Source organism: Salmo salar, chromosome 01, assembly GCF_965601325.2.
Source record: "Salmo salar chromosome 01, fSalSal1, whole genome shotgun sequence".
Lineage (NCBI taxonomy): Eukaryota > Metazoa > Chordata > Actinopteri > Salmoniformes > Salmonidae > Salmo > Salmo salar.
In genome coordinates, this window is record NC_138291.1 from 50,682,814 (window position 1) to 50,696,099 (window position 13,286).

The following is a 13,286-nucleotide window of genomic DNA, read 5'->3' on the forward strand; positions in this document are numbered from 1 at the left end:
CATCCATTCAGTGTTTCCTTGTGAATTACAGGGAATTCCTGGGTTTCCATTAAATTAAAATAGTCTATAATTTAGCTTTCACTTGTCTTTAGCAAATTAATTCTACCTGACGTCAGCTAACTAGCTTGTTTTTGTACTTGGGTCCAGGATCCCAGGCAAACTCATTTAGACTTGTGTTATATTCATTAAGGAAAACCTTATTATTATTATTATTATTGCTAAATACTGCATAATTTAAACACTTGTCCCCTAATCCCCCCCGTCCCCAAAACATGTGTAAATATTGGACTATAACTTTTGCCTTCCTGTATTATACTTATGTTAAAATGTTTATTCTATTTTACTGAGCCATTTACTTTATGTTCTTATTATTATATTATTTCTAATTGCTGTTGCATTGTCGAGTAGGAACCTGCAAGTAAGCATTTAGCTGGACAGTGTATACCATGTGCGTCCTGTACGACTAATAAAACTATTTTGTAATGGAAAATTATATTTATTGGAGGACAACTTCAGGTAGTCCCTCCCTGTTTCAGTAAGGTTGTTTTTCTCTGTTTAGTGCCCAATGAATACGACCCCGGATTCTCAACACAGCAGGATGAGTGGGTCGTGGCATGAAAAAATGCCCCGGGCCCAGTTTCCTGATAGTGATGGAACAATAATGATAGAGTAGGATCGAAAGAAAGGGAGTGCTGCTCACGGATCAGCTTTCTCCATTCAAATCTTTCCTTAACATTATAATTATTTCACAATACTGACAACGGATCAGCTCCCACAGAGATATTTCTACCTACGGCTGCAAATATTGAGGCGGCTTATTATAATGCTTAGCCTATGAAAATGCACAAAATCACAGATTTGGCACATCGTTGCGCACATGTTAGGTTACACATCATAAAATATATTGAGGCAAATACAGACAGTAGCCTACAAATAGCAAAATATAACAAAATTGATTAAAATAGTCTACTGTTTCTTTTTTAATGCGGTCATTTCTGTTTTCATTTGAAGCATATTTTTATATGTCGCTTGTTTATATCAATTGCAAATACATTGGCAACTTTGTATAAACCTTTGGCAATGTACTTACTGTAGAAAAACGCACGCAAGACAGTCTGAAAGAAGATCGAGAGAGAGAGTGAGAGAGAGAAAGAGGGGAGAGAGGGGGAGAGAGAACGAAAGAGAGAGAGAAAGAGAAAGGGGGGAAGAGAGAGGGGGAGAGAAGAGAGCGAGAGGCGAGACATGAAGTGTAGTTGACTGTTCAACTCAGTCCCTTTCAGTCAGAAAACAAAGACTACACCCTGCTGAGACAGCCCACTCACTCACCTCGGAACAAATATGCTATACCAGATAGCCAACTGTTGCCCACACACTTAATCCTAACCCAAACCAGTCAGAGCAGAGATGCTGTAGCAAGCAGAGAGATGGCCAACTCTCGCCCACACACTCACCCCAGACCACTGTCTGCAGTCAAATGCTGACTTCTGCTCTTTTCAACTACGTTGCGGAGAACAGTCAGTGCTGTTCATAGACATGAACATAATCTTTCATTCAGTATGTTTATATGACATCATTGGTGCTGTTACATACAATCGCTCAACTGCCTTTTGACTACAGCAAACAGTATAAAAGGTTGAACATCTGGCCTCAGAAATGCTTTTATATTCTCAATGCACATCTGTCTGATGTAGAAGCTATAGGGCTAGTAGAAACAGCTGAAACCATGGCTGTGTCCAAATATCCATACCTGTGTTCTAAATAGTACACTGATTGGGTATGCTAAAATAGAACGTTTTTATGGTAGCCCATGTGATATTTAGAAAATTGAGTATGATTTAAATGCCAGGACGTCATACTCATTCCGGCTTTTCATCTTGTAGAATTCACTGCACGCTATTGATGAAGAGAATCGTCTTTTCAGATCCATGGGTGTTTGACAACAGCTGATAATCAGATAAGGGTATGCACAGTACCAAAATGAACAAATGGCGGTAAACAATGCATTTGCATATTAGATAATGCATCCTCAGTATAGGTGAGCCTAGTATTTTGATATTTGTTCCTTACTACATACAGCTTTACTAAACAGTGCGTTATAAATAGTGTGTAGTATGATAAGTACACAGTAAGCAGTTTTAGTATGTAGTAGGTGAGACAGATTTCGGACACGGCCCATGTCAATCAATCAATAAATGTATTTATAAAGCTCTTTTTACATCAGCAGATGTCACAAAGTGCTTTTACAGAAACCCAGCCTAAAACCCCAAAGAGCAAGCAATGCAGATGGAGAAGTACAGTGGCTAGGAAAAACTCCCTAGAAAGGTAGGAACCTAGGAAGAAACCTAGAGAGGAACCTGGCTCTGAGGGGTGGTCAGTCCTCTTCTGGCTGTGCTGGGTGGAAATTATAAGAGTACATGGCCATTAAGGCCAGATCGTTCTTCAAGATGTTCAAACATAAATATTTAGTACTGTGTGTGTGTGTCTGTGTGTGTGAGCCCCTCACTAACAAGCCTGTACCTCATCTTTCTTGGAACAGCCCTCCGCATCACTTCAGTTATCAGCAAGGTTAGCCTCTGTTCAGACAAATACAGCTGTATGCGCTTTATCTCTACAGTATATCACTAACTATTACTGAGATACTGTACATGTCAATATTTAGGTAAAAATTTAAACATGACAGCATTATCTCAATGTACCTGGAGCAGATATGCTATATGGGTGGTAAGAATAGAAAGCCATCTCAGGTTAACTGAAGTGAGTGAGTATTAATGTTGTATCACTCCCTGTTTTAAAGAGGCATATTAAAATCCCATTTACAGGTTCAGAGGCTAAGTATGTAGAACACCTCTCATCTCTCCTCTCCTTTGTCTATCCTCCATCTCTCCTCCATCTCTCCTCAATCTCACTCCTCTCCTCTGTTCTCCTAAATGCCCTTGGCTCATACTGAAAGCCTTATCTGGCACACTCATATCCACACACATTCATACTCATATCCACAAACGTTCATATTCATGCACACACTCATTCATAATCATGCACACAATCATATGTGCACGCCCGCACAAGCTCAGTAGACTTGAAGATGGGGGAACCCCCTCACTCTCCAGCCAGCCCTGTTTGTGGGGTTGTGTGGGTTTGGCAAGCCCTGCAGTCATCTCTCTCTGCCTCAGTCTGATGGCGGTCTGGGCCTGGGTGTATTTCAGTGTATTTCTGTAAACTACTGAGGGAGTCTGTCTGCTGCCATGGGTGAATGCACACAAAGAATGTACCATTTCACTAACATACATATTTCAGTTTTCCTCTGTCTTCAGCAAACACTCTACTGTTTTCATTGAGTTTCTTAGACTACATTAGATGAAATGCTAATGTTCAGACCTGGGTCAAATACATACAGTACACAAAATAGTATGACAAACACTTGATTTAGCACTTGAGGTGCACTTGATGTCAATTGAAACCAATTGAAAAGTCTAAAAAAGTGCTAACTCTGCCCACCCTGCACACAGGTGAGTAAAATAAAGCACTTGACATTTATATTACCAATGTCTACTGATTTTTCACTTACTGTATCCAATGTTCTCTTTTTATGTCAGTATACATCCCACTGGACAGGAGCGATGAGGGAGTGTGGCGTCTATTTGGAGGTAGAGTTTTCTCATTTGTCTTTACTCAGCCCATCATTGTCCTGTACTGACAACATTAGCGCTAGTGTTACACTTCTTTCATGACATTCCTGTGCCTGTCTTACTCTTCCAGATGTGTTATAGATGTGTCCCCACTTTGATAGTAAAACATGTATGTGTGTTCCAGATGTGTACCTGTGTGCAGTGCTCCTCTGCTCCTTGGGACTGCTCTCCATCTTGCTGTTCACGCTGGTCCTCACCTGCCAGTACCTGCACACACGTCACACACTCAAAAAAGGTACACACACACTCAAAGGTTACAATTTTTCTTCCCCGTCACTTGTGTTTCGTAGCCTTGTGTGCCTGGTTTACAGAAAGAAACAGTGTTTCACTGTAATGCTGTACCATCATTGTTTTTTTAATCTTTATTTAACTAGGCAAGTCAGTTAAGAACCATTTTTTTTTTCAATGACAGCCTAGGAACAGTGGGTTAACTGCCTTGTTCAGGGGCAGAACAATATATTTTTACCTTGTCAGCTCGGGGATTCGATCTATCAACCTTTCGGTTACTGGTCGAACACTCTAACCACTAGGCTACCTGCCGCCCCCTGTTAGCCCCTAACTCTGACTTCTCTTCTCTACAGCCAGTTATTACCTGGTCAAGTGTCCAGAGAGCTGGTAAGTCTTTACCATGAATTCATAATCTCCATGATCAATGGCTAACACTCACATTAATACTGTACACAACTTGGAAGATCATAGATTAATACAATTTAGACAACTTCCAAAATTACGTCTTTCTAAAATAACTTATATCTTACAAGGGTGATTGATGGTCGTTGCTGCTTAAACACCCATTAATGTTAACCCCTGCTGTTCCTGTGTAACCCCAGCTCTGGAGAGACGGTGACCAGTTCAGTGAGCTCCGCCAGCCTGTCTTCTGGAAACTACAGGAAGGAGAAGAGACACAAAGCATGCAGGAGAGACACACCCAAAGAACCAGAGGAGACACCGCCACACATACCAGAGAAAGGTACAATACATCTGTGTACTCAAGAATGACCTCACAACAGTAGCATTCAAATATAATGACTAGAACGGGGAAACCCCTTTAGACCATGGCAATTTGACAATACATTCATGGCTATGTCCAAATTGGGCACCGGTCCGCAACCAGCACAGAACGTTGACCAGAATGGGAATGTCCATTCTAATATTTCTGTGAGAATAGATAGATAATCCTAGATAAACAAGAACTTAGAATACCTATTACAGTTTCGACCTAGTAGAAATCAATCATGTTCTTCTGTTCCAGTGCCTGTAGCTGCAGAGAGACAGAGTCCCAGGAAACCTCTACGCTTAAAGAGCCAGCCCAGGAGGCCAGTTAGGGTAAGAGCTCCTCTTATTGTTCACCCACACCCTCAGCCCATTACAACACATTAGTAATGTTGTATTATTACATTACAGGATTTCTGCCTTCTGAGTCATATCCTTTATTAATAATTTTCTCAGTTTATTCTTTTTGTTACAAATTGTATAAGGTTTACATTTAAAAAGCACATTTTCCTATATTTTTCAATTGAGTTATTGGGTGTAGAAGCTAAGAAGGGAGCTGGTCTCAGAGGGCTGTTGTGTGTGTTCTCTACTGTTATTATTGCTGTTCTGTCCTCCTGTTATGAGCCCGCTAATTCTAGTCAATTTTATTGCTTCCCCAACACAATTATTTATTCAGTCATAAAAATATTGACCATAACAAAAAAATCAGAGGATCACCAATCATTTTTCAATCTGTCGATAGCTAAGGGTTGCTCTAATTGGTTGTAATTCACCTGGTCTGAATTTGATTGGCCAGGAAGGAGTCGCTCGCCGCAGATTGCTGATTGGATTAGTGTGACTAGAAAGGGATCTGAGGATATGGGATAGAGGTCCTTTTATACCGAATAATCTATCACTACACAAAATTTCCCCTCCTTAGATCCCTGTCCAGTTCTTCCACTACACAGAATGTTCTCCTGTTATACTAAATGGTATCCTGTTATAAAACAAATACCTTCAATGACTGCAAATTATAGGGAGAGAGGTTTTAACTATGTCAACCTTTAACTCTCCTTTTCCACTCCTCTCCTCTCTTCCAGTCGAGCGTCTATGAGGAGGACAGCCTGACGTATGCAGAGTTGGAGCTAGTACGACCCAGGCCTGAACCTCCCTCCTCCTCCACCTCTCCGTCTTCTCTCTCCATCCCCGAGCCTCTAGCCTCCAGCCCTTCCAGCTCTGACACTGTCTACGCCCAGATCCTATTCCGGGAGAAACCGCTGTAGATGTCTTATTTAACCAGGAAAGGACTTTGAGTTTGAAAACATATTTTTGTGTAGGCGACCTGGCAAGATACAGTACATAGACTCATCGGATCTTTGGCACTGCCTTTTGGCCATTGATGTGCGCCAATAGACTGTGTTAGCCTGCTGAGCCAAAGTTTTGGCACAAGCTATGAACCTTCGAGGTTTCAGACAGAGCATAGTTCACCGAATCACATCCATTAAACAAACCATTATTATTTCAAAGGACTCAACGAGATAAACAAGAAAAACCTGCTTCACACCTTGACTCTGTTGACGAAATATCTATGAGGTTTTGTGTGTTGTTTGTTTGCATCGCTGGTGGTTTTGTCTAGGTGCCAGATTTTCTGTGTTAGAGATGTGTGTAAAATAATTGTTTCTGCATTCAACAATGCTAGCTACATGCTAGCTACTGTATATCATTACATTGCAAACATATTGGCAAAACAACAAGTTGGCTCAGGCAGAAAGCATTGGAACTCTGTTTAATGTTGAAATGTGTAAATAGGCTATTAATGTATCTAACGATTGTGGAGATGTTTCATATATAAATTGCTGTATACATCATTTTATAACTGAATTTAACCTGAAATACATATGATATGGTCCTTCTTTTCATATTTGTTTCCTGTTTCAATAAACTGTTTGAGTTCGTAAACAACTGTCCATGTTCTTTATACTCTCTTGAGCATATAGACCCACATCTACATCAGGGTAATCAGGAAAATATATGGCAGAAAATCTAAGGCTAAACACTAGAAATAGCTTATAGACAGAGATCTCATGGGACAGAAAGACAGACATCTTACTTAAGCACAGCAGCACTCCTCATTTTCAGTCTATGTTCTAGATTTTCAACAACACACCCATCATAAACACCACAGACATAAACAAATGTGACTCATCCCGGAGGTAGGAGGTTCCATGCTCTACTGCCCACCAGGAGTGAAGGAGGAGGCCATTTTGTGAAGGTCAGATTGTGAAGGATGGATGGAGTGATGGGATGGATGGAGAGAACGAGAGAGAGAAAGTGGGGGCAAAGAGCGAGAAGAGCGATATGAAGGAGGAGGAGGTGGAGTCAGTGACTGGGATGAACCCTCTAATGGGAACATTTATTCAAATTAAATGAATTGTAATCACGCTTAATAATTATCTTTACAGTGCACTATAATTGGGTTAAACTACAAGATGGTTCTGCCTAGGTGCTATAATTTATTTGATTTAATTATTCTGAGGAACCCAACGGTGTGGCATTTAATATCATAAAGCCAGTGGAGGAGAGAGAACGGCCGTGGACTGTTGTCTCTGAGAAGGTCATAGCTGGCTCTATGGGAGAGTTATGGGACTATTTTCCAGTCTATTAAGCCACTCCACTTAGCACAATTAGCATCACGCTCAAAGGTTAAAGACAGAGCCCAGCAAACCAAAATTAATTCTGTAAAAGTTCCCAGAACATTCGCTAGGTTGAGGCAAATGTTCTCATAACAGTAGTGTTTGTATAAAACATTCACCTGACGTTCTAAGAACTTTCCCATTACACAATTTAGTCTGTTCTTTAAACGTTTCGCAGAATGTTTCATTAGGTTGTGGGAACAGTCTGGTGGGAACATTGTGGTGACATCACAAAATGTATTTTTGCCAAAACACCAAAACTGTCCAGTTGTGTGGAAGATTATACAATGTTTCTTTTAGGGTGCAAAAAACATTCACCTGATGTTACAAGAACACTCCCAGAATATTGTTTTTATGGTCTTTAATAGTTCCTAACATATTTATTTAGGTTGTGGAAACATTGTGGGGGCATGACAAGAGATATGTTGCCAAAACACAAACACTGCCCAGTTGTGCTGATGATTACAATGCTGTTATTACATTGAAAAAACATTTGCCTGATGTTGCAAGAACTTTCCCAGAACACATGTTTTATGTTCTTTCAAATTTCCTAAAACATTTATTTAGGTTTTGGGAACATTGTGGGGATATGCCAAGATATTTGTTCCTATAACACTAAAACTGTCCAGTTGTGCTGACATTGAGATATTTGTTCCACGGTGCACAAAACATTCCTTTGAGGTTGCAAGAATGTTAACAGAACAGCCGTTCTGCATACTTCAAGGTTTCCCAGAATAATTCATTAGGATGTGGGAACAGTGGGTACATTACACTACATAGGTTCCCAAAATCTGTCCAGTTGTGATGACATTCTAACAATGTTTGTATCAGGGTGCACAAAACATTCCCTCAATGTTTATCCTGTTAGGGCTAGGGGGCAGTATTGACACGGCTGGATAAAAAACGTACCCGATTTAATCTGGTTACTACTCCTGCCCAGTGACTAGAATATGCATATAATTATTGGCTTTGGATAGAAAACACCCTAAAGTTTCTAAAACTGTTTGAATGGTGTCTGTGAGTATAACAGAACTCAAATGGCAGGTCAAAACCTGAGAAGATTCTGTACAGGAAGTACCCTGTCTGACCATTTCTTGAACTTCTTTGCCATCTCTATCCATTACAAAGGATCTCTGCTATAACGTGACACTTCCTATGGCTCACATGGTCTCTCAGAAGGCGGCAAAAAGCTGAATCGTGGCTTTGCAGGCTCTGGCTGAAACAAAGTAGCGCGTTTGGGTAGTGGCTGGTTACAGTACTGTGAGACTCAGGCTCGTGCCCGCGTCGACCGAAAGCTTTCTTTTCTTTTGTCTGTTTACCTAAAAGGATATTCCCGGTCGGAATATTATCGCTTTTTTACGAGAAAAATGGCATAAAAATGGATTTTAAACAGCGGTTGACATGCTTCGAAGTACGGTAATGGAATATTTAGATTTTTTTTGTCACGAATTGCGCCATGCGCGCAACCCTTATTTACCATTCGGATAGTGTCTGGAACGCACGAACAAAACGCCGCTATTCGGATATAACGATGGATTATTTTGGACCAAACCAACATTTGTTATTGAAGTAGCGGTCCTGGGAGTGCATTCTGACGAAGACAACAAAAGGTAATCAAACTTTTGTAATAGTAAATCTGATTTTGGTGAAGGCTAAACTTGCTGGGTGTCTAAATGATGAAATCTCGCGTCTTGTGACGGCCGGCCGCCCAACAACCTGCCCACTTGACCCTATCCCCTCCTCTCTTCTCCAGACCATTTCCGGAGACCTTCTCCCCTTCCTCACCTCGCTCATCAACTCATCCTTGACCGCTGGCTACGTCCCTTCCGTCTTCAAGAGAGCGAGAGTTGCACCCCTTCTGAAAAAACCTACACTCGATCCCTCCGATGTCAACAACTACAGACCAGTATCCCTTCTTTCTTTTCTCTCCAAAACTCTTGAACGTGCCGTCCTTGGCCAGCTCTCCTGCTATCTCTCTCAGAATGACCTTCTTGATCCTAATCAGTCAGGTTTCAAGACTGGGCATTCAACTGAGACTGCTCTTCTCTGTGTCACGGAGGCTCTCCGCACTGCTAAAGCTAACTCTCTCTCCTCTGCTCTCATCCTTCTAGACCTATCTGCTGCCTTTGATACTGTGAACCATCAGATCCTCCTCTCCACCCTCTCTGAGTTGGGCATCTCCGGCGCGGCCCACGCTTGGATTGCGTCCTACCTGACAGGTCGCTCCTACCAGGTGGCGTGGCGAGAATCTGTCTCCGCACCATGCGCTCTCACCACTGGTGTCCCCCAGGGCTCTGTTCTAGGCCCTCTCCTATTCTCGCTATACACCAAGTCACTTGGCTCTGTCATATCCTCACATGGTCTCTCCTATCATTGCTATGCAGATGACACACAATTAATCTTCTCCTTTCCCCCTTCTGATAACCAGGCGGCGAATCGCATCTCTGCATGTCTGTCAGACATATCAGTGTGGATGACGGATCACCAGCTCAAGCTGAACCTCGGCAAGACGGAGCTGCTCTTCCTCCCGGGGAAGGACTGCCCGTTCCATGATCTCGCCATCACGGTTGACAACTCCCTTGTGTCCTCCTCCCAGAGTGCTAAGAACCTTGGCGTGATCCTGGACAACACCCTGTCGTTCTCCACTAACATCAAGGCGGTGACCCGATCCTGTAGGTTCATGCTCTACAACATTCGCAGAGTACGACCCTGCCTCACACAGGAAGCGGCGCAGGTCCTAATCCAGGCACTTGTCATCTCCCGTCTGGATTACTGCAACTCGCTGTTGGCTGGGCTCCCTGCCTGTGCCATTAAACCCCTACAACTCATCCAGAACGCCGCAGCCCGTCTGGTGTTCAACCTTCCCAAGTTCTCTCACGTCACCCCGCTCCTCCGCTCTCTCCCCTGGCTTCCAGTTGAAGCTCGCATCCGCTACAAGACCATGGTGATTGCCTACGGAGCTGTGAAGGGAACGGCACCTCCATACCTTCAGGCTCTGATCAGGCCCTACACCCAAACAAGGGCACTGCGTTCATCCACCACTGGCCTGCTGGTCCCCCTACCTCTGAGGAAGCACAGTTCCCGCTCAGCCCAGTCAAAACTGTTCGCTGCTCTGGCACCCCAATGGTGGAACAAGCTCCCTCACGACGCCAGGACAGCGGAGTCAATCACCACCTTCCGGAGACACCTGAAACCCCACCTCTTTAAGGAATACCTAGGATAGGATAAAGTAATCCTTCTAACCCCCCCCCCCCCCCCTTAAAAGATTTAGATGCACTATTGTAAAGTGGTTGTTCCACTGGATATCATAAGGTGAATGCACCATTTTGTAAGTCGCTCTGGATAAGAGCGTCTGCTAAATGACTTAAATGTAAATGTAAATGTAAATAGCTAGCCCGTGATGGCTGGGCTTTGTACTTAAAATATTGCAAAAATGCGCTTTCACCAAAAAGCTATTTTAAAATCGGACATATCGAGTGCATAGAGGAGTTCTGTATCTATAATTCTTAAAATAATTGTTATGCTTTTTGTGAACGTTTATCGTGAGTAATTTAGTAAATTGTTAGTAAATTCCCCGGAAGTTTGCGGGGGGTATGCTAGTTCTGAACGTCACATGCTAATGTAAAAAGCTGTTTTTTTATATAAATATGAACTTGATTGAACAAAACATGCATGTATTGCATAACATAATGTCCTAGGGTTGTCATCTGATGAAGATCATCAAAGGTTAGTGCTGCATTTAGCTGTCTTCTGGGTTTTTGTGACATTATATGCTAGCTTGAAAAATGGGTGTCTGATTATTTCTGGCTGGGTACTCTGCTGACATAATCTAATGTTTTGCTTTCGTTGTAAAGCCTTTTTGAAATCGGACAGTGTGGTTAGATTAACGAGAGTCTTGTCTTTAAATAGCTGTAAAATAGTCATATGTTTGAGAAATTGAAGTAATAGGATTTTTAAGGTATTTGAAAATCGCGCCACTGGATTACACTGGCTGTTGCGTAGGTGGGACGAATTCGTCCCGCCTAGCCCAGAGAGGTTAAAGAATGTTCCCAGAATGATACAAATCTAGTTGTCCCCAGTCCATGTGTTCATGTTCATATGTTATCTTACTGTTGAGGAAGTTAGTTGTACAACAATCTATGCACAAACACAAATGGCAATTATTTGGAATCACATGACAATTTACCTGAAATGTTATTGTACAAACATAGTTTTAGCATATTTTGTTGACCGATCCCTGGAATCAATCCATTGAGCCACTGGGACTAACACAGATATAAAGCTGTTTACACCTTAACTCTGACTTCCAGGTTGTGGTCTTTGTCTTTGCAAAAGTGAAGATGACTAAATGTTGAAAAATAAGTATTGTCTATTATTTCCTACTCTACTAATCTTCTTTATATACTGTAAAGTTGGATGTTTTGGATTTTATTTCTCCTACAAACTTGATTTCAGAAATCCTGTCAAATTATTGCCTGGCAGTTTGTGGTGAGGTTTACATAGATGTGCATATGTACTAAGACATATAGCCATAGTTTGGATTATGGTTTAAGGATTTCAGTACAAAGGGAAATCCACTAGAAACATTAGGATCCTGGTGGCGAAGTAGCCTGCAGATCGCAGGTTCAAATCTATCTTTAAAAAAGATATAGCTATGTTTGGACAATACTCTTATAAAATATAATGATGTAAGAAGAGTGAAATGACATTTGTTTAAAAGTTTGGAAACTTCATATAATGTTACATTACACATCAATATTAGCAGAACATTGCAGCAATGTTATACAGTAGGTGTCTCGTATGTCATCTCCATTAATGTTAGCGGGATGTTCCAGTAATGTCAGAACTAATTTAATGGAATCCAGACATGATTTCTGAAGAATGTTTAGGGAACGTTATTGGAACAATCATGTCATAACGTCACACTATAACTTTATGAGAGCATTGTGGGAATATTCCCTGTTTCTTGTTATGGGTGTTTTTAATCTCCATCAACATTAGCAGAATGTTCCAGTAATGTTTTCTCAGAACCATTTCTATTGTGTTCACATTTTGTTGCGGCAGTATGTTCTAAAATTATTACTGGTACATTGTGTTATTACATTACAGTACCTGGAAACCTAATGAGAACGTTTGGGGAATGTTCTGTGGTTACAGATTTTGTGCACAACATTTTAGTGAACGTTAGGAGAATATCAAGGATATTTCATTTAAAACATTTTCTGAAGAAAATTGAATGTTTTTGGGATGTTACTGTATCATCATAATGTTAGGATTTTATCTAACTAGAACTTAATGGGAATGTTAGGTAATGTTCTAGGAATGTTCCCAGTTTGCTGGGAGCCCTCCTCTATGGGCAGCCATGGAGCATAGTGAAGGAGGGAGAGATGGGGAGAGGGGAAAAGACGGAGAGAGAGCTGTGTTTGGGATTTTCCCTCTTAACATGCATCTCTCCCCCTTTTTTTTTTTTTAGCAGATGCTCTTATCCAGAGCGACTTACAGTAGTGAATGCATACATTTCATACAGTTTTTCCTATACTGGTCCCCTGTGGGAATCGAACCCACAACCCTGGTGTTGCAAACACCATGCTCTACCAACTGAGAATGCTTGGTTAGAAATCTGGGTCTGAAGCATACCATACTGGTAATAAACAGGCCACTCAACAGGAAATGTTGTCAGTGCATGTTTACTGGGAAAAAATCCAGGCTCAGCTTTTTGGTTCTCTGCATACTTTCACATGTAAACAACAGTCTGAGATCGTACGACCACAGTTTTTTCTAAATGTAATTCTGTTTTGTTTATTTGTTCCACTTTCTATGTAATTGGCTGAAATAAACAATGTCGTATTGACATTGAACTTCCTGTTTTGACGCTCAGTGTGTGTGTGTTTGTGTGTCCAAAGCAACTCCAAATAAAGGATCCAGGACACCACAA

General features: G+C 41.5%; 1 protein-coding gene across 1 annotated transcript in view; it reads left to right on the forward strand.

Moving 5' to 3' along the window:
* Positions 1-6,620, forward strand: part of LOC106604231 (V-set and transmembrane domain-containing protein 4) — a 29,131-nt gene extending 22,511 nt beyond the window's left edge. The window contains exons 3-8 of the mRNA XM_014198698.3: positions 3,594-3,644; positions 3,811-3,921; positions 4,268-4,301; positions 4,517-4,656; positions 4,939-5,012; positions 5,759-6,620. Coding sequence (XP_014054173.1) covers positions 3,594-3,644; positions 3,811-3,921; positions 4,268-4,301; positions 4,517-4,656; positions 4,939-5,012; positions 5,759-5,941 — 593 coding nt within the window. The 3' untranslated portion in view covers positions 5,942-6,620. The remainder of the gene's footprint in view (positions 1-3,593; positions 3,645-3,810; positions 3,922-4,267; positions 4,302-4,516; positions 4,657-4,938; positions 5,013-5,758) is intronic.
* Positions 6,621-13,286: the final 6,666 nt, after the last annotated feature.